Source organism: Rattus norvegicus, chromosome 3 (assembly GCF_021556685.1).
Source record: "Rattus norvegicus strain SHRSP/BbbUtx chromosome 3, alternate assembly SHRSP_T2T, whole genome shotgun sequence".
NCBI lineage: Eukaryota > Metazoa > Chordata > Mammalia > Rodentia > Muridae > Rattus > Rattus norvegicus.
Window position 1 is genome coordinate 24,565,938 of NC_141536.1, and position 22,748 is coordinate 24,588,685.

Consider the following 22,748-nt stretch of genomic DNA (forward strand, 5'->3'; position numbering starts at 1 on the left):
CAGAGTGGCTGGGAAACGCGGCTGAAAAGACAACATCTTTGCGCCAGCAAGCATTATGCTCAGTCTTCAGGGCTAGTGCAGGAATTAGTGAAACTGGGATCATGTTGTGCTTGGTGAAGATGCGCTCCATCTCCTGGACCTTTGATTGGGGTTACTTTAGTAATCTCTTAACGCCTCAACTCCACAGGCTAGCCTTGGCTGGCTTTCTAAAATATACACCCGCCAGGTTGGAAGGGTTTACATGGGTCCCCACTGTACCCTCACACCGTCTCAGTAAATTACTTCTCTTGGGACTCCTCTAACTGGACCACCAATTCCTTCTTTCCACCCTTCTGTTCTTTATTATGAATACTATGCTAAATTTTGTTATAAAATAACATCAGTCTTCCAAATAATACATTTGAGCATTGAAGCCTTATTTCTTTTTTCTTTTACTGCTTTACATAATTATTTGTTGCCTGCCCTTAGGCTTCCCTAAGTTCTGCTAATTTTCTTTTTCTTTTTGTAGTCTTTGTTTTTGGGGGAGTTGATGTTTTTTTTATTTTTTTTATTTTTTTTTATTTTTTCTCCCAGAGATACGATCTCACTGTGTAGCTCTGGCTGTCTCGGAACTCATTAGGTAGACAAGGTAGGCCTTGAATTCATAGAGATTTGCCTGCCCTGTCCTCTCTCCATGAGTTTATTTGTTTGTTATTTTACTGGGGACTGACCAAGCGTGTTAGTATGCTCAACTGTCTATGAATTCACATACCTCTTTGTATTTATTTGTTATTGTATTAGGAATGGAGTCTGGGATACTCTGGATCCTCAGAATTCTATGAATTTACTTATGATATTGAGCCTAGGGTCCTGTGTGTTAAACACTCCGTTGTAGCCAGACACATTCCATAACTTAGCAGGTAAAGAAAAGAAGAGACGGGCTAAGGTCAAATAAAAATTATTAACAAACAAGGCTGAATTGAGCTAAGGAAAGGGCTAATTTCCATTCTGAGCTCCATGTGATGAGCTGATTGGAACTATGCTTTTTGTATACTGACATATTGTTTTCCTTAAAAGTTTATGGCATTCATGATTATATTAGCTGTAAGCATCTATGAATCCACTACTAACTCTCAAGTGTTTGTGATACACGATTAGGTATGACAGTAATCTAAAGACTTGGAAAGTGAATTAAATCTCCAAAAGCACATAAAGACTGCAGGTGAGGCGAAATCATCGAGAGTAAAAGAGCATGGAAGATGGCAGTTTTTCACATAGCCACAGAAGACCAAGGTACATGGTAAGAGAAACAGTATTATTAGAGAGATTCATAGTTCATGAAAACTGTATTTAATTATTGGCTATTTCTCCTTAGCAAAAATGAAAACTTCAAAGCCATCCTATTATTTTTATCTAGAAGATACTAATAAAACATAATTAATTGTTAATGCATCATTATAGCCTTGTTATTCATTTATGATGAGTTTTACAAAACTTAAATTATTTCAGTAAATGTTTTAACAGGAAAATATATTGATTGTTATTTATAGCATTTTAAGGAAAGGTGCCCTTTTTAATTGATACTAAGGCATATATGATAGGTGTCAGTACTGTTCCTACTTTTTTGTTTCATTGACTAGCAAAACTCACAATTCTGAGCACAATGATAATTATAACTTTCATTAAAACCATTCTTATATTAGCCTAAGTCAAAATCCTTACAGGAGAAAGGAGACATTGCTTTTGTGTCATTTATTTGTTCTTCTAAAAATCAACATATTGATTTGTAACTATTAGATGTATAAGAATGATTTTATTAATATTATCAAGAAAAAGTTTCTATAGAAATATTTTCCTGACACAGTTGGAAACATTTGATATTGCGGAGACTTTTGACAAACAGCCTGCATATCTTTTTGTAAAACATAGTGGTTTAACAACGTAAATAATAATACCCCAAGCTGAACTCCCCAAACACCTGAGCATGATGGCTCACTTCTGTAACCTCAGCACCTCAGCAGCCATTGAGAGCTGATGGCTGTATCCACTGCAGAATAAGTAGCCCTCTCAAAAATCAAAACAAACAAAAACTCAAAAGACAAAAAGACTAACTTTCCAAAAAGAATATATTAAGACTATGGAAGTTACGAAATATTCTAAGAACTTTCTAAGCAACATTTCTAAAAACTTGTTTAATGGCAATTTTATTTTTAAATATAAATTTACCACAATTGGTGAAGAGTAATCGCTATAAGGGTTAAAAAGACTCAAATCAGGAAACAATTATTAGCATTTGATTCCAAACTAGAAGGCATGACCATCACAATACCCACCCTTTCCAAATATTCTAGTTTATTCGGGTTCAGACCATCCCCCACTCCAACCTTTTGGAAAATTCATGACAGGTAGAGGATGACAGCATTTCTATGGGGAAAATGCTTATAAGCTTGTTTAATGTGATGGGTTTTCATCTATAAGGAAACTCCTCACAATATTCCCCATTAGTTTAGTATACGGTCCTACCTCCCAGCCTTGGGCTGAACACATTACCTTGTGTGCCACTTTTGGCTTTTTCCAAGACTCTATGCTTGTCTCCCACTCATTGCCTGGAATATTCATTAGTAATCTCATCCAGCTTCTTGATTTCACCTAATAATCGACTCATTGAAAATTCTAAATCCATCCCCAAATCTTTTTAACTACTTTTTAATTTTTTCCAGATTATTCTCTAAACTATATTTAATAAAACTATGGAATACTGGCTGATCCTAACTTGCTAAGTAGATCTCATACATATTATTACACGAGCCATCTCTTGACTTATATTGCTAACTCATTGCTAGAAATTTGTGTATCAACATGTTCCTGGCCAGCCTGTTCCTGGCCACCCTTCTCTCTCTCTCTCTCTCTCTCTCTCTCTCTCTCTCTCTCTCTCTCTCTCTCTTTCTCTCTCTCTCTCTCTCCTCTCCCTTTCTCTGTCTCTACTCACTCCTCTATTCCTCTCCCCAGGCCTTAATAAATTCTATTACATACTAAAAAAAAAGAAAATTTATGTATTAACTTGACTAGGTATAGAATGTCTAGATAGAAGAATATTTTGATGCATGTTTCCATATACACTGAAATTAAAATCAGTATATTGAGTAAACATTGTGAAATCATTAGCATTTGAAAGAGTATAATGAATTTAAAATTCTGCTTCACCAATTAATGAGACCCCCAACAAGTCCATAAGGACTTTAGAAACACAAAGAAGTAGAGTAAGGTCAAATCCATTTCTTATTCGTATTGGCTCAGCCCTCCTCCCCTGCTACCCACCAGTTATGCTCCAAGCTCTTGGACTTGAGAACCACTCGCCTGGAATTAGAATTTGGGCCATTGTCTCTTTATTGTTCTTGGTCTTTAAATTTTGAGTCTTATCTGAGTTACACCTTTAGCCTTCCTTGAGACAGACTTCTCAGCTTCCGTAAAATCATGTATAGCAATACAAAGAAGTAAGTCAGCCTCCTCTCCTATGTCTTTATATGTGTGTGTGTATATATATATATATATATATATATATATACATATATATACATATATATAATTTATAATGTTATGTTATGTAAATATAATAATATACAATATGTAATTATTCAAGTATGTACTCATGCATAAACATTATTTTAATTTTTTGTACTACCTCAGGTAAATGCTAAAATGTTTACTAAATCTTCTAATGTGCACATTATCATCTATGGCTGACAAATGAAAAGATGCACAGAGAGTATAGATAATATGCTAATAATGTTTAATAATATATACATAGCATATTAGTTAGACTTAAGATATTCACTATTGCTCCATCATGTTTTATATCTTTGGTGGTGTTGTTTATGGTGAAAAAATGCCTTACACAGTCTGTACAGGTCTTAAGCTCATGCTTCTCCTGTCTTAGCCTTTCAAGTGCTCGAATTACAGGGGTGAGGCAGCATGCCAAGCAACTTTTGGTTTATTTCTCCCCACTCTCACATAACAGTGAAGAATCATCGAGTAAAAAGAAACTCAAATAGGTTTCAAAATGTCTGAGCCTAGTACCTGAGCTGGAAATTTGCAAAAATAACAAGCGCTGGCTTGTAAAGAAACTTGGTGTCAGTGCTTGTATGAATTCTGACTTGAAAATACTTGGAAGCTCAAGGTGTCTGCAATCTTCAGTTCTTCAATGGGGACATGTGGTTTCCATTGTTCTAACAGAAAGTGTGTTTTGTCACGTTTTGAAATTTAACATCCTACTGTGATCGTCATAAGATTATTCACAAGAAATGAGATTCTTGTTTATGCTTGTGATAATGCTAGCCTCTGTCAGCACATCATTGTTAATTCTCTACTTGACAATAGTAACGTAGTGGTCATATCCTGGATCTTCTTCCGCAGATGGTGAAGTGTTGTTTCACTGAATAGGGCAGATAATGATTACTGGGTACTCTGTGATCCTCACCAGTGGAGTAAGGGGTCTGTAAAACATATTCTGATCACTCAAAATGAACGGAATTTCATTTAGGAAACAGCAAATTGATACTCACTAGGTGTAAGTAAAAACTCTATTTCCTCGAGTCCTGAGAGACTACTTTTAAACTCAACTGACCAAACATTCTCCATTGTACGGAACTTAGAGAAGTCACATGTAAACCGTTTTCATTTAAATAAACCTGCTTAAAACACTTTTCTCAAACCAACTAAATCACCACTCCTCTTCCATATATAAAAAATTGTCACAATATAATTTTTACCATTCAGTGAATTTAAGAAAGCTCATCATCATCCATTTAATAGCTCTAAACCTAAAGATACAATCCCTACAAAACATACTTATGGAGACAAAAATGAAGCTATGTAATATTTTTGTAGCTATTTAAACTGTATAAATTTTATCATGTGAATACATTTCATGCACACTCTATTCTGATCCTTATATTGAAGGAAGTTCTTAGAGATGACTTCTTTATTATACCAATGACATTCTGATGGTCAGAATCATGATTTCCTGCTCACTAAGATTTATTTAAATTTATCATATTACTAAATACTTTTGAGGTGAAAAACAATTAGGTCAGCATATTACAAAATACCCTTTAAGTGGAAAATGATTAGGCTCTGAACTTCCTCTAAGGTATTAGTAGTGTACAGACTGTGTACGGTGTGAGGGACAGCCAAGCAGGCCTGGAAAGCACCAACAGTGTCAGCTGAAATTGCCCCAGCCAAGAAAGTCAACAAGAGAAGTGAGGCTGAGAAATGAAAAGAAGACCGAAAGAACTAGCCTCACTCAGACTGCGGTGGGACGGCACAGAAAATGGACAGACAAGCACATCTCGTTCAAGCAATATTGCTCAGGGAGAAGAAAGGCCAAGTGCTGGAGACAGAGAGAGGCCACAGGATGTTTCTTAGCCACAGAAACCACCAGTTTTAGTCAGCATCAGAACAAGACAATAGAATGTGAATTCAGAATAATGCTTAACCTGTGAACCAAAGAACAGCCAGGGAAAACCACCCATGAAGGAAAAAAAAAAGACTAGTCTCTTTAGGTGAGGTAGCAGAATCACACACTTTTTTTTTTAAGATTTATTTATTTATTTCATCTATGTGGGTACTGACTTCACTGTCGCTGACTTCAGACACACCAGAAGAGGGCATCGGATCCCATTACAGATGGTTGTGAGTCACCATGTGGTTGCTGGGAATTGAACTCAGGGCCTCTGGAAGAGCAGTCAGTGCTCTTAACTGCTGAGCCATCTCTCCAGCCCCTCATACTCTTATGTAAAACTCTTACAATAATAAAAAAGGGACCAGGTACTAGACTGAAAACCCAACAGGTTACAGGCCAAATAATGGGGGAGAAGTGTAACAGGTTAAGCTGCTGCTTGCTGCTATGAGATAAGACCATGACATTCAAGAAAAGAAATGTGAGTCGGGATAAAAAACACTTGCAAGGACTGAGCAGAAGAACCTAAAGAATTGTTATTGCTGAACCAACAAGTGGAGAGAGAGACACCACTCACCGCTCATTCTTTACCATGCAGCTACCTGTAATATTCCAATATGATAACTAGTGACTACATGTTTACTCTGGGTTCTTGATGTTTTCTTTCTTATTCTGCTATTGGTTCAACATGTCCAATAGGTTTAAAATGTTCTTTAAATAGTTCTTTTACTTTAGTCAAATCTGTGAGTATGTACATGTGCCCATTGATATTGAGTACCCGTGGAATCCAGAAGAAACATAACATCCTCTGAATCTGGAGTTACAGGTACTGAAAACTGAACCTGGGAATTCTGCACGAGTACTGCATGCTCTTAATTGCTAAATTGCCTCCCTAGACTCACAGTAAAAGAACTTAGAGAGCTTTCCACACTTTCTTGCCATGTTATCAGTGATTCAAAATTTCAAGACAGTGTAAAATTTGAGTTCTAACATTACATTATACTGATGGAAAAAATTAATAATCAATGCAGAAATATCTTGAGCTCTTTAACTGAAACCTAGCACTACCTGAAACATGAAACGATTAGCTTACACAAGTTTTTTTTTGCAGTCCATGCTTTCATTGTTTAGGTAGAAATATTTTGACATGGTTAGCTAAGCACCTACCTTGTGGCTGTCTACTGGGATGGTAAATCTGAAGGTCAAATGGCTGTGCGCTGGTCTTCTGAATCACACTGACATTCTGCCCTGTCCACTTGTTGGCTTTGGCCAGTGTGTTGGTCCTCCAATCAGTCCAGTACACCTCACTCCCATACAAAGACACAGCAAAGGGATGTGACAGGTATTCATGTCCTCGGATAATTTCTATCATGTTTGTTCCATCATAGAAGGCTGAATAAATAGCATCTGACCTAGAGAAATGTTGGTACATCGATGGTTTAGCAAAGGCACTGAAAGAGTCCAGTGATATAGTTATGATATAGCTAGGCAAATGAAAATTAAGTATTCCTATGGATTTATGTATAATATTTTCCAAAGCAAATCAACAGCAAACCACACAAAATAACACTCATCTAATTTGTTATGTCCATGTATTAGGCTATTTAATAACATGGTTTAGAGACTGGAGAAATTAATTGAAAACACTGAAAAAGATTTTTAACCTGGCATCTGTCCAGACTATTCTTCTTTCAAAGTGGTCCACGGTCAGTCCATTAGGCCATGCCCCAGTTTTCATATCTTTATAGATGGTTTTTCTTCCAGCACCACTCATGGAGGCAGATTCAATGCGAGGGAAATTGGCATCCCAGTCTGTCCAGAAAAGAATTCTGAAGAAAGAGAAATAATGCCATTGCTGTACTTTTTATTTCCAGGGTTCATCTCATGCCTGCAATGTGGGGGAAGTTTCTAAGTAAAATTCGAAAGAGAAGTGGCTGTGTTATCTAACCCAGTGGCTTCAAGTCCATAGGAGCAGACAGACCATATCAGTTCATGCAGGTAGAATTACAACTTGTGAAATCTTTTGAAGAAAAAGGTTGTGATGAACAGTAGTAGTGGGTGAGCATCCTTCTTACAAAATGCTCTATTGTGGCTGAGGATAAGACAGACTTAGGCTAAGAAAAAGGTAAGAGCTCAAAAGTATCATCATAGCGGAATGAGAAAAATGAAGTGGAATTGGGCAACTGAGAAGGTGTAGCGACATTAGGGAACTCTGGGAGATTTTATTCTTAGGGTTAATCATGATCCAATCCTGAGGACATTGTAAATAAGGCCTCCTGAAAAGAACCTGTGTCTACAGAAATGACAGACAGACTTGCAGTGAGTATGGGGATAGTGATGTTCCAGGTCCAAAGCTAATTGTCATATCTTGGGCTGGTTTCATAACCAACCAGAACAGCCATCCTTTGCCAACTACCTATCAGAATTAACACTTTGCATGCAGCTAATAGACAAAAGCTTTAGGAATATCTTAACACACCCCTTCCCCAATTTCCAATAATTCAAAAGAATGTCATCAGAAATCGTCAAGCAACCTGAAAAATATCTTCCTCCATATATTTGGGCCTGTATCTCTGATAAACCCACCAATGCATTTTAGACTTGCCATGAGATATAACTTTCTTTGTTCTATAAACTGTGTTTAACTAAACTGCTTAAACATTGGAAAAGTGGGGGCTATGCCCGTTCAAAATGGGTCCAGAATAAACTGTTGTGGTTCAATTTAAGAGGAGTCATTTTTGTTGTTTTGTGAATATATTTCTTAGGAATACATAATAATGTACTTTTAATATCATTAACAACTTTTTAGTATCTTCATGCATATGCTGATAGGAAAATTTCTACAAAAAATTATAACATTGATTGTTGTTTGTCCATGGAAATATTTTATATCATGGAAAGGAGAAATATAAACAATATCACCCTGGGGGTTATGGCTTTGATGATTATTGAAACTGAGTAATAGGTACTGATGAGTTTATTGTGAAACTAATTTAAGTATGCGTTTGATTATTAATCAAGGTTAAATAAGCAAAAAATTTACTACAGGGAATATACAAAATATTTAAAACATTTTGTAACATTTAAAAATAGTTTTAAAATAATATTTTTGAACAAAAATACTAATTATATAGAACTATGTTAAATAAAAATGTAGAAAATAGACATTTTTAAAATATATTGTACAAAATAGAACATGGAACAAAACTTCATTACTGTGAGGCTGGTTCATTCTTCAGTTAAGTAGTTGGAGAGGGTGAAGTGTTGCAGGCTTGGACCATAATAGTTTATCTACAGTGATCTTTAGCATGAACCTGGTTGAGTGGGTTTAAATCTGGGGAGACCTAAAGTCTCATGTAACAACTAGCTTTATTCAGAGTATCAGAAAATTTATGATGGATGAGAAGAGTCACCTGAATACAGTGACCAAGGACAAGCCACAGTGGCACACGAATAACAACAGCTGAGTAAAGTCCTACCCTATACACTTGGGAAGAAAGAATTGTTCCAAAAACAATTCTGTGTTGATGAAACCAAGGTCACAAGCATCTTGTCTACTTCTAGTTTTCTGACAAGTACTCAGAATTCTCAGAGGACTCCATTAGACTATGTCCCAACACTAAGAATTTCTTGCTCCCCCTTCCCTTGGGTCGAGTCTACATGCTAACAGATTAGTAAAAATACTTTTGGAATGTATTAACTTAACAAAAACCTAGTTTTCCATCATTCAAAATTAAAAGTATTGTCAGATAACATTTAATTCTTAAAGCAAAGTTCTCATTGTTTTAACATGCCTAAATAGTGTGTCCCCAAATATATTTGAAATCTGTCTTCTAGTTTTCTTTGTGACTACTCTGAGATGGTTGTAAATAAAAATATCTTATTCTCATCCATATAAAAGATGGTTTCTGTTAGTCTTTTTGTTTTTGTATATTTTTTGTTCTGGTTTGTTTCTTTGGGGTTCTGAAGGGCAAATATTTGGCTTCATTTGAAAAAGCACTGCAAATTCTCAAACATGCTTCTCGTAGAGAGCAAAGGATAGAAGAGAACATTGTGACATTCTAATAGCAGTGACCTGTGCCTTCATTTTGTCATTAAACAGGTGTGTGTGTGTGTGTGTGTGTGTGTGTGTGTGTTTCTGTAGTGAGTACTATTATCAAATTTCCATCAATTTTAGTAGGAACCTTTACGTCTTTTCTATAGAAGACTATCTTCTAAATATAGTTGCCTTTAAAGTGTTCATAGCCTCACTACAATACAGTTAGCACAACTGACATTCATGGTTGATTTCATGGATCACTGTTTCATAAAATTCCCAGCACTCTATTGTGAGTTTTACAAGGTGTTGTTATAATAACATCATTTTTTGTATTCCCTTTAAATGGTAAAAATGTGTTAGTATTTCAATGATTGCATTAGTTTCTCAAGTGCAGGAAAGATCTTAATTTATATAATACAGAGATGTTCACCCACAATTGCTTTTTAAAGAGGAACTATGGGCTACAGTTTTGTAGTTTCCACATCCATAGATTACTCTGTTTTCAGATTAAGCTGGGTAATAGACCGTGAACAACCTGTACTATTATAGGCTAATCTGTCAGGTCAAGCGAAAAGGGGTGAACGAAAAAGATCTTGGCAAAAAAGAGGTTATCTTTGTCTTTTAAAGCTAACAATGAATAGAGATTACAGTAATTTACAGTATTCCTGGAGTTAATTTAGTATAATTGCCTCACTAATGCTCACAATGACTGCTTCCATTTTGGTCAATACTGTCTTTACAGTAGAGAGATCGGTTACTGGGACATCTGAAAAGTAAATGAAGACAATGGAGAAAGAAACAGACTGTTGTGTAAAAACCCAGCATGGGGTGGTGGAGTTTGCAGACATTGGAAGATAGGTTCATATCCTCCTTCAGGGCACTTTAGCAATAAGTTCAACTTAAAATGGTATGAAATAAAGGATTGACCCTTCCATAAGAGCCACATGACCGTCTGTAAATTGCATGTCACTTAAGAGATTGTACATTAAGATTGTGGGGGAGACTGATATGTTTTATAATGTACAACAAAAGACAGTGTTTATGAAACCACTACTATTATTTATCATCTGTAAAATGTGTCACCAAGACTTCCTGTGCGACATGAGGTAAGAATGCTTCTTAGGGCTAGTGTTATGCGTCATTTATTTGTTTTGCCTATCACAATGAACAATGTGGCTAAGAACAAACTTTTCCTTTTATTTGTTGTAAGAAACAAATTTTATAGCACTACTTGTGAAGTTTGCTTTTCTGTGTCTTTGCATTCCTCAAGGTGGTGTGCAAACAGAGCCAGCATACAGGTATATGTTTATTTAACAAACATTGGGCACCTTTGTATGCTCTGAGATCTGTGATGGACTTTAAACTTTGAAGTAAATTCTCTTGCCATGAGAAAGATTTTGGTGTCATAGAAAATATAAAATTATGTATTCAAGTCATATTTAGAGCTCATATCCATAGGTTCACATTTCCTTGTATTTCACAAAAGTCTTGAGAAATTGATAATTAGAGAGTAATGTCTCTTTTCTATAACTACAAAATAATAAATTAAGTTTAAGTAATTTTATTTTATATTGTTAGTTTTCCTGGTTAGTTTGAATTTCAGTGTGCTTGTGAATGTGTACATGAGTGACTATAATTCTTTGTATTATATGCTCTATTTTTGAGTATATGATTATGTTGTATATGCTTTGTGTATGAGTATACATGTGTGTTGTGCATTATATGATGTGTATATGTTATGTTTGTGTTGTACATTGTGTGTAAATGTGAGTGTGTATATTGTTTATATGCTGTATGTGTGTACACATATAAATGTGTTTTACTGTATATTCTCTAAGTGTGGGTTGGTGTGTATATGTGTTTGTGTTATGTATGCTACATGTGTGATTACTGTTCTTCTGTTTTTAGCCTAAGATACAAAATCTCCAATCCTTAAAACGTCTCAGAAGATTTTGCTAAAATATCCAATAATCTTGGCACTATTTGAACACTGATACTAAAATTAGCATGTAATTGCTATGACTGTGCTTTAAGGTGGTCAAACAAATTCATGTAATAACTATTCTAGGATCCATTATGTAAAAATACTCTCAAATCTTGACAGCCAAAACTGTCAGTTAGCTTTCTAAGGATTGGAAAGCCAGAGTCATCTGTTCTCCAGTCATTTATTTCAGAAACAGTTTGAGACATGTTTCCTGCCCTGTTTCATTTTATTTTTTTAACTACCTAACTAATACTGTGATTACATTAATTAACCTTCATCATCATAGCCAAACTTAGAGGTAGGAAGCATTCTCTCTTGGAGGACTTTTACCAGGTCCTGCTACACATGGATATTTTAGAAAACTTTTAGAGATCCTACACATGACTTAGCCCTCTATCAGTAGTATATTCTCACAGGAACCCGTCTGTCACCGAAATACAGTTTGGTTTGTTCACTTAGTTTGTATGTTCTTTATATTTGTTTGTTTTTCTTCTTTTGACATTGCATATTATGCAAAAAAGTTGGCTGAGTAAGAAGAGGAAAAAGGTTACCATCTTTCCTGTAAATGCAATGCTTAAGATGGGAAATCTCTCTCAAATTGCCTGACTTGACACATTGTCTCCAATCTCTCTTTACTCTCTTCACTCCTCTCTCCCCACCCCCTTGGGAAATGCTCTCATTTTCTTCCTCATGATGGAACACACACAACAAATGTATCTCAACCCAGAAGATCACTTTTTGTTGTGTGGAAAGTTTCTCATGACTTATGATTTCTACATCTCTTGTACAAGTTATGGACAGGAGCTTCCTACCAGTGGGGTCACAGAACGAACCATGAGCTGGAAGCTGGGTGGGACAGGGCTAAGGTCACCCATTTGCTAGCACTTGAAGCACAGATTGATGAAACTAAGAGCCTTCCTCGTTTAACTTCACAGTTCTTTTCAGGTCAGCTGTTAGGCCAGTAGCTAAGGAAGAAAGAATGCAAGACAGAATGTTGTCTAGAGAAAATATCTCTCCAGTAAAAGAAATGTCACTTCTCAGTTCAACAACCTCAGCTGTTCCAAGTTGAAAAGGAGCCAGAAATGTAGGGATTCAAGTAAAGTTCTTCAATATTTGAAGTATCTATGATGATTCAAAAACATATTTTAAACCCCATGGAAGACAAACCTTCCTGCTAGAGAAGCTAATTTTGCATCTCTTCTCCAGGCAAGCTGTTCACCTTTTAAATGTAATGTCTACACTGGGGAAAAGAAAAGGACATCCAAATCTACTGGTGTTTAAGTTCTTGGGATAAAACACAGCCGAAAAATATGGGTAGGCAACTCAACAAAACCAAGGGTGGAAGGCAGCTTTTCTCCTCTGTATCCCATTCAGCTTCCCCTAGGTTCACACAGACTTATGATTCCTAAACTTTGAATTTAAGATATAGAACCAAAAATAACCCTCTAAAAATTTTTGCAGAGTTGACAAAGCCTTCAACCTACAAGCTCCTTACCAGAGAAATAAATAATTCAGGGAAATTTAGTGATATTTTCTCATATAGCCTGAATATTTCTTTCCCCCATAAAATCTTTTATATTCAAAAGATAAAGCTGGAATCTTAGAGGTCACAATTTGGTTTCTCCAGAGTACAAGTGACTGGGCAGGAATTAGAACACATTACATCTAAGTCTGGTGTTTTTCTCTGCTGCTTAAGAAAAATGAGCACACAGGGGACAAAGCAGGCAACAGCCTGAGTCACTCAACATTTAACATTGTTTTCCAGAATCAGGTCTTTTCTCTCTCAAAACTTCCCAATAGTCAGCATCTCACTGCTTGACTCTTTTAAGCCTATTTCAATTTTCTTTTCAATTGACTCTAAGAACACACAAAATAAATAAAGGGTGAGGTGGTTAACATCTGTGACTATTCAGAACAAAGACTGGCCCTGGGGTTTATAGCCATTAGAACAAAATTACAGCATCTCTAGGGCAAAGCAAAGTGAAATTCATTAAATTACTGCTTTGGAAAAGAGCTGCAATTCTTTCCAATAGTGCTTCCTGCCCATATTTGATAAGAAGATATATTCTGCTTCAGAAAATATCTGAGTAAGGAACTCTGTAACCAAACCTTGTCTAATGTGCTCCCATTTGCCGTCATATATAATATTATGCTTGTAGACACAGGTACCTATACATAAATATACTGATGTATAAAATAAGCATTTTTACCTCCTCACTTCGAATTTCTATGGCAAGGAGAAACTGTAAAAGGTACACTTCTTACCCATATCGTGGATCCAGTGCTATGGCCCTGGGATGCTCCATGGCTCCTGCTATTAGTGTAGCCCTCAGAGAACCATCAAGTTTAGACACTTCAATTTGGTCCAGATTGCTGTCTATCCAATATATGTTGCCTGCTATCCAGTCAACTGTCAGGCCTTCTGGGGTTGCCAAGCCATGTTCCACAACCACTTCTATGGCACTGACACCTGTGAAAAAGAGGAAGCCAACTTGCACAGCCATTCAAGATGTTACAGTGGACAAGCCTGCATGTGGTCACAGCATAAAGTGCCTTCAGTTTATAGAAAATGAAGCTCAAAAAAGAAAACCAATACCAATATTAATAGTAACAGTTCTTCCTTAGCAGACTTTTCACTCTCACAAACCCTTCTAGAACTTTTGTTAAACACTGAGGTGATAGCAATATGAAGTTACCAAATAGTTACTTCTTGTGCTTAGGGCCTTCCTAGCAGAACAAGAGACTTATTAAAACAATAAATTATGGTTGGGTAGAATGGGACAACTTAATTAAGAGGCTGTCCTTGAAGGGAGAAGTAACAAGAAAATGTTTATGTGAGTTAACATGCACTGTGCTTTAAAAACTATCCTTATTTTCTGTTTTTGTTTAAACGTCATAGTTAATCTCACCATTTTCACAGATAACCTCAGACAACTTAAGCCCGAAGTCTTCCCTGGGTCAAGAGATAGGTAGCAGATCAAAAAAGATGCAGAAAATAGGGAAAGTTGTTAGCATGGGCTACATAAAAATCAATAGTTGAGTAACATCTGTCAAATATACTCATCTGCTACTTAAACAACAAAGAAACAAATTATTTTATATCCTTTTCTAATGGTATTCTTTATGACACTGTTAATTGTTTTCATTATAAACTTAAGGAGTTAAAAATTTGTTCTTTAAAATTTCTATTTTGATCCACTACATGAAGTTAAGATACAGGAGATATTTTCTATATTTTAAGTAAAAGTGCAAAACAAAACTTATTTTGAAATTGCAATGATGATTTCAAGAGAAATTAGTAATTTGATAGAAGTACAAATGCAAAGTCACAAAAAAGCAAACACCATACAGGTTCAGTTAAAACAATACATGTTGCTCATTAGACAAAAGAAATACATTTAATTATGGCAAAATACAAAATTTTTTTAAAAATTGAAATGTGTTAACCAAATAATAATTAGATACTTTAATTCCAAATCAAATTAGTAGTATGTAGAAAATAGTCTTTTCTTTTCCTGATAGGATACAAATTTTCTTCTCCACAACTTTCTGAAAAATTGAAGTCTTGGCCTGACTTCTCTAGAATATATTTATATATGTAGTTACTCTTCAATTTTTATGCATACAGAGGTAACTCAGAATGAAAAATTAATCAAAACCTTTTCTTTTTTTCTCTATCTTTATTAACTTGGGTATTTCTGATTTACATTTCTGTTTTTGTCCCCTGAGCTGAGGACTGAAACCAGGGCCTTGAAAAGAGAGGCAAGCGCTCTACCACTGAGCTAAATCCCCAACCCCTCCCCTTTCCCTTTCTCTTTGGGTGTTCTCCTCCCCATCCTCCCCCCATTACCACCCTCCCCGCAACAATCAGATTCACTGGGGGTTTAGTCTTGGCAGGACCCAGGGCTTCCCCTTCCACTGGTGCTCTTACTAGGCTATTCATTGCTACCTATGAGGTTGGAGCCCAGGGTCAGTCCACGTATAGTCTTTGGGTAGTGGCTTAGTCCCTGGAAGCTTTGCTTGGTTGGCATTGTTGTTCATATGGGGTCTCAAGCCCCTTCAAGCTCTTTCAGTACTTTCTCTGATCTGATATTATATTGCTATTTAAAACTAACTTCATCATCCAGTGAAAGTGCAATCCACATACCTCCACTCTCTGACAGCTTGCCCCTGTATATTCTGTCTTCCACAACATCTGTCCAATAAAGTAAACTTTGATTGAAGTGAAAATCAAGTGCTATGGTGTTTCTCAGTCCAGGAACAAGTAGGCTGTAGTCTCCTTTATGCAGATCAATCCTTCGAATTTCATGACGTATAGAAAATATGATGAATGCCTCAAAAGAATCTGCAATTAGATGTATTTTAGTAGAATTAAGAAAATAAATTCACTTTGTATAAGTTAAATAAAATTCTCTAGACGAAAGTCAATTTATTAACTTTCTTATTGGATGTAAGGCCCACTCCATTAGAACAAAAGGATGTCACTCATTGTTAAAAGTTCTTTGTACCTCTAGCCAGATAAGCCATATGTCATAAAGGAAACTACTTGGTCCTATTATTCTATTGAATAGTAATTCTATTACATAGTAAAAATGATTTCTAATGACTTACTGCTATACCCCTAGGTCAAAGAATCTCTCAACATCCATCATAGAATCTTCTACTTATAGTACATAGCTATTAATACAGCGACTCATACATAATTGGCCAATGAATGGAGAATAAGAGATTGTGAAGTATGCAGCCATATATGGAAATGACTTATACTCTTTCTTACACATCTCAAGTATCATTGCAGAGAGGGATCAGCAAGATTATAAGAGTCACATGTGATTGCTAAGACCCAGGCACAATAGGGCACTTGCCCATATGAACCGTGGGAAAGACCTTGAAAAGCTCCAAGTAGAAAAATGCCAGCCTAGAGGAGAAAAGGTAAGCATGAAGCTCTGCTACTAGCTGAGGTGAAGGACAGTAAGTTATCTTTAAGGATACAACCATTGGTAGATTGACTGCATGCTAAGGTTCCATTCTTAAGACTAGCTGGACAATACAACCTAGACCCGATGAGAAAGGAAAGGGCAGGAAAGGAAAGGGAAGGGAAGGGAGGGGAAGAAACGAAAAAGAAAAGAAAAAGCTGAGAATATGAAAGAAAGAAGAAGAAAGGAAAGAAGGAAGAAGGAGAAATTTCAAAGTTGGGTAAAAGGGATGGAAGACAGAGGGGAAAGTTAGAGGAGGAATTGGGGTGAATGATCAAAATTTCTCCAAAGAATTAATAGAACATATATATTTGGAATTTTGGAATTTTGGAAGCAGTTCTTTTTTATTTCAAACTTAAAAATAAACTTTAAAACCTTTGATTTCTATTCAATTATACAAGGTAATAGTGTGCTTGTTCTACTTGGATTTGCATACACTTGAAAGTATCTGATTAAAGAATATAGGAAGAGTTTTCATATCTATAACACCGTGAAGTTTTTTTTATTTTTTGCATGTTAGCTGAAAATCCAATAACACCTGAGTAATTCACAAAAAACACAACCCAGATGGAAATGATGAAGAAAATCCAGAACCTGAAAATGGAATTTAATAAAAATTTAAAAACATTAAAAAGAACTAAGACTAAAATGAGAATGGAGTTGACGAGCCAATGATTCAACTAGAAAACTCAAGAGAAAATCTTATCAGTATAATGAATTAAGCAGATGGTTGAATATTAGAACTCAAATACAAAGTAGAGAACTTAGACTAAATAAGTAAGAAAAAAATTATAAAGGGGGGGGCATACAGGAAATGAGCAGCACCAGAAAAAGACCAAAACATTGAATCGTAGTAATAGATGAGAAAATTTCTAGAAAATGCTATAGATGACCTCTTCAATAAGATAATATTAACAAACTTTATCATATGAAGGAAAGACTTACTCATAGATACAAGAAGCACATGGAACATTGCATATCCACAACCAGAAAAGGAACTCCTCACTGTTTACGCATTAAATATACAGAACAAAGGCAAAGTATTAAAAACCATAAGACAAATAAGTCCTCTATAATGGAAAACCAATCAGAATAACAACTTATTTCTTGAAGTAAACTTTGAAAGCCAGATGACACAAGAACAAAGTATATCAAATTCTAAACAAACATTACTGCCAACATAGAACACTGAACAAAACTAAGAGAAAAAAAAATCAATAACACAAACAGCCTAAAATGTGTTCTAAGCAGCAGATGAAAGGCAAAGAAAATATAGAAAGCCATACTTTGGGCTGCAGGAAACATAAGCATAAAAATGAGCCGGTAGAAAGAAAACAAAGTAGACATTTCTAAAATGAAAAATACCATTGAGATCTCAAACAGCAACAAAACTCCACAATATAATGTTGCAAAAAAAGTCCACCTTTCAGAAATAACCTTTCAAATAGTAATGGCCTCACCTTTCCAAGGGGAAGACTTGATGACTAAATCAAGAAAAATAAATAAATAAATCAAGAAATAAAATCCATCTACCTGTTGTCTGCAGGAATGACATCATAGCCTTAAAAATACATGGCCTTCAAGTGAAAGCATAGGCAAAAATACCCCACCAAATGAAACTACAAAGCAAGAAGCCATTGGTATGCTCTATTAGACAAAAATGAATTTCAAACTAGACCTAAAAAATTGGTAGGAACCCTTTGTGCTAATTAAGGAATCAATTAACAAAGAATATATTGTTATATAATATATATATATGCAGAACATGCTAGTGTACACAATTTGATAAAAAATACTACTGGTATTGAAGAGAAAAAGTAACATGCACAGTACATGATGCTGATATTTCATTTTCTCTAATAGTTTTTCCAAACAAAAATAGAGAAACATAAGTATCAGTTGATACCATATATCATATAAATTTAATATATATATGAAAATCTTTCCAAACACACACAAAACATACATTATATGAAGAAGCCAATGGAATCTGGCTTCTACATGTAGAATAGACAGCACCTAGTATACAATACAAGTCATCAAATTGAGAAAGACTAAAATAACTGTGTATTCTGTTTGGCTATAATGCAATAATACTTGAAATTGAAACTAAAGAAATACTTAGTAGCAAATATATGCATGGAGACTTAAAAAATTCATGGCAGAATATTTAATGGGTCAAAGAAAAATACTGAGGAAAAAATAATTGAAAAGTGTCATAACTAATTTCTAGTTAATAGAAATTTGCAGTCCTATAAGGGATATTTATAGCTTTAAATGCATATGATGAAAAACTCACAAATAAATGACATAGTGACATAACTCAAAAATTTGCAAAAACAACATATCAAATTTAAACTCAGCAATCAGCCAGAGGAAATGAAAATCAGAGTAGAAATTAGAAACAAAGAAAATAAGAAGATAAAAGTCTCATAGGGAATATCAAACATATCAAAAGGTGTGTGAGAAACCCACAGCTAACAACATGCTACATGAGAAAACCTTGAAGCAATCCCATTAACATCAGAAATGAGACAGAAAGTTTCACTCTTTCTACTATTTTTCAGTATTATACCCAAAGCATAATAACTTTTTTCATAATATTTTTTAACTGGGTGTTAAATCAAGAAAAGGAAATTACAGCAATACGAAGTAGAATAGAAGTCAAACTTGTCCCTATTTGCACATCATATAATATTGTACATTACAGATATCAGAAATTCTATCAGAAAATTTTAAAATGAGATCAGTCGTTTCAGCAAAGTGGCAGGATGCAGCATCAGATTGCTTAAATCAATAGATTCTCTATACAGAAATAAACGCACACACACACACACACACACACAGAGAGAGAGAGAGAGAGAGAGAGAGAGAGAGAGAGAGAGAGAGACAGAGACAGAGACAGAGACAGAGACAGAGACAGAGAGAGACAGAGAGAGACAGAGAGAGACAGAGAGAGACAGAGAACTCTCCTATTCATAATAAGCTCAAAGAAAATAAAATATACAGGGGTAAATTTAGTCAAAGTAGTAAAAGAAGTCTGCAATGAAATTTCTAAATCTCTAAAGAAAGAGAAAAAAAACATGAAAAAAAATAATAGTATATCACATGCACATAGATTGACTAAATTAATACTGTGAAAATGACCATTATTTCAAAAAAAATTCACAAACTCATTGAAACCTTAAATAAAATCCCAATGCTATTTTTCACAGCCATTAAAAATAGGAAGTTCAAAGGTCTGGTGTAGGGGTGAGGGTAGGGACATCCTTCTGGAGACAGGGGAAGGGAAGGAAGCAGTAAGGAGGTAAGGGATATGGATCAGTTGGAGGGTGGACTGAGAGGAGAATAAAACCTGGAGTGTAAATATAAATAAATAAAAGAAAAGAAATTAATATGGAACCAAGTGCTAGGAGCTAAGCCCTAGTTAGGAGTCCTCTCTGGAAGGTAGTGAAGGGGAAAGAGCATGGGTTGGCAGGAGCAAGACTGTCTTCTGAGAGATTAAGGTTGTTTTTAAATTTTTGAACAATCTTGATTAAGTTATTCTGAAGCCAGAAACTGCAGACCTGAGTGGATTAACAATTGTTGCTTAAACAGTGATAGGTTCCCACAGCTCTCTGGACCCAGATCCCAAGGGGGAGAGAGCAAGACTCTCAGAAGTGTGGACAATCCGGAGGGCTCAGGGGAGACCACAGCTTCTGCTCACATTACTGACCCAAGTGGAACCTGCCTGGAGCCCTCTGGACACAGGATCCCAGGAGCAGTCAGGGACAGGATCCTTCTGTTTTCTGCTTGGGCCCAGAGCTGAAAGCCAGTTTCTGGGAGGACTGACATACCTGAGAGCAAAGGTAATACCACCACTTCTGCTCCTAGGGGCCTGCCTGGAGCACTCTGGACACAGGAAGCAGGAACAGTCTGGGACAAGATCCTTCCGGTTTCCCCCTATGCCCAGAGCAGACTCTAGGCTCCAGCTCTCTGTACCCAGATCCTGCTGGGAGAAAGCCAACTGCTATGAGTGATGATGCACAGGCTTACAGGAGGGTCAAACCACTGTCAGAGACAGCAAGACCAGTTAACACCAGAGATAACCAGAGGATGAGAGGAAAGCACAAAAGCATAAGCAAAAGAAACCAAGACTACTTGACATCAACAGAGCCCAGTTCTTCCACCAAGGTAAATACTGGATATCACAACACACCAGAAAAGCATGATTTGGACTTAAAATCACATCTCATAATGATGATAGAAGACTTTAAGAAGGACATAAATAACTCCCTTAAAGAAATACAGGACAACACAGTAGAAGGCCTTAAAAAGGAAAAAGAAATCCCTTAAAGAATTACAGGAAAACACAATCAAACAGGTGAAGGAATTGAACAAAATCATCCAGGATCTAAAAACGGAAACAGAAACAATAAAACAATAAAGAAATTGCAAAGGGAGACAACCCTGGAGAGAGAAAACCTAGGAAAGAGATCAGGAGTCATAGACACAAGCATCACCAGCACAATACAAGGGATGGAAGAGAGAATCTCAAAGGCAGAAGATACCATAGAAAACATTGACACAATCATTAAAGAAAATGTAAAACACAAAAAGTTCCTAAACCAAAACATCCAGGAAATCCAGGGACACAATGAGAAGATCAAACCTAAGGATAATAGGTGTAGAAGAGAGTGAAGACTTCCAACCTATAGGGCCAGTAAATATCTTTAACAGGATTATAGAAGAAAAACTTCCCTAACCTAAAGAAAGAGATGCCCATAAATATACAAAAAGCATATAGAACTCCAAGTAGATTGTACCAGAAAACAAACAAATTTCTCCTGTCACATAATAGTCAAGACACCAAATGCACAAAACAAAGAAAGAATATTAAAAACAGGAAGGGAAAAGGTCAAGTAACATATAAAGGCAGACCTAGAGATTACACCAGATTTTTCACCAGAGACTATGAAAGTCAGAAGATCCTGAGCAGATGTCATACAAACCCTAAGAGAACACAAATACCATCCCAGGCTACTATATCCAGCAAAACATTCAATTAACATAGATGGAGAAATCAGAATATTGCATGATAAGACAAAATTTACACAATATCTTTGCACAAATTCAGCCTTACAAAGGATGAAAGATAGAAAACTCTAACACAAGCTGGGAAAATACAACCTAAAAAAGGCAAAAAACAAAAAACAAAAAAAACCAACAACAACAAAAAAAAACTTCCTGCAACACACCAAAAAGAAAGGAGCCACACAAACATAATTACACCTCTAAAAACAAAAATGACAATCACAACAATCACTATTCCTTAATATCTCTTAACATCAATGGACTCAATTCCCCAATAAAACGACATAGACTAACAGACTCAGTAGGTAAAGATGACCCAGCATTTTGCTGCATACCAGAAATGCACCTCTGTGACAAAGACAGACACTACCTCAGAGTAAAAGTTTGGAAAACAATTTTCCAAGCAAAAAAGTCCCAAGAAACAAGTTGGAGTAGCCATTTCTAATATTGAATAAAATCGACTTTCAACCAAAAATTATCAAAAAGATAAGGAAGGACACTTCATATTCATCAAAAGAAAACTCCACCTAGATGAACTATTGCTCCTGAATATCTATGCTCCAAATACAAGGGCACCTACATTCATAAAGGAAACCTTACTAAAGCTCAAAGCACACATTACACCTCACACAATAATAGTCGGGGACTTCAACACCCCACTCACATCAGTGGTCAGATCATGGAAACAGAAACAAAACAGAGATATAGAGAAACTAACAGAAGTTATGAACCAAATGGATTTAACAGATGTCTATAGAACATTTCCTTATAATACAAAAGAATATACCTTCTTCTCAGCACCTCATGGTACCTTCTCTGAAATTGACAATACAGGCCTCGATAATTACAAGAAGATTGAAGTAATTCCATGCATCCTATAAGATCACCATTGACTAAGGCTGGTCTTCAATAACAACAAAGACAACAGATATCCTACATACACATGAAAGCTGAACAATGCTCTACTCAATGATAAATTGATCAAGGAAGAAATAAAGAAAGAACTTAAAGACTTTTTAGAGTGTAATGACAATGAAAGCACAGCATGCCAAAACTTATGGGACACAATGAAAACAGTGCTCAGAGGAAAACCCATAGCTCTGAGTGCCTCCAAAAAGAAACTGGAGAGAATGTACACTAGCAGCTTTAGGGCACACCTAAGAGCTCTAGAACAAAGCAGAGCAAATACACTCAAAAGGAGTAGAGGGCAGGAAATAATCAAGCTCGGGCTGAAATCAA

The 22,748-nt window shown here is 35.8% G+C and overlaps 1 protein-coding gene across 2 annotated transcripts in view; it reads right to left on the minus strand.

Moving 5' to 3' along the window:
* Lrp1b (LDL receptor related protein 1B) overlaps window positions 1–22,748 on the minus strand; it is a 2,085,328-nt gene that overhangs the window by 697,924 nt on the left and 1,364,656 nt on the right. For both annotated transcript variants that reach the window (XM_087654909.1, XM_087654910.1), the window contains exons 24-27: window positions 15,608–15,805; window positions 13,726–13,930; window positions 7,102–7,266; window positions 6,605–6,849 (exon numbers count right to left, since the gene is read on the minus strand). In XM_087654909.1, the coding sequence (XP_087511035.1) occupies window positions 6,605–6,849; window positions 7,102–7,266; window positions 13,726–13,930; window positions 15,608–15,805 (813 nt within the window). The remainder of the gene's footprint in view (window positions 1–6,604; window positions 6,850–7,101; window positions 7,267–13,725; window positions 13,931–15,607; window positions 15,806–22,748) is intronic.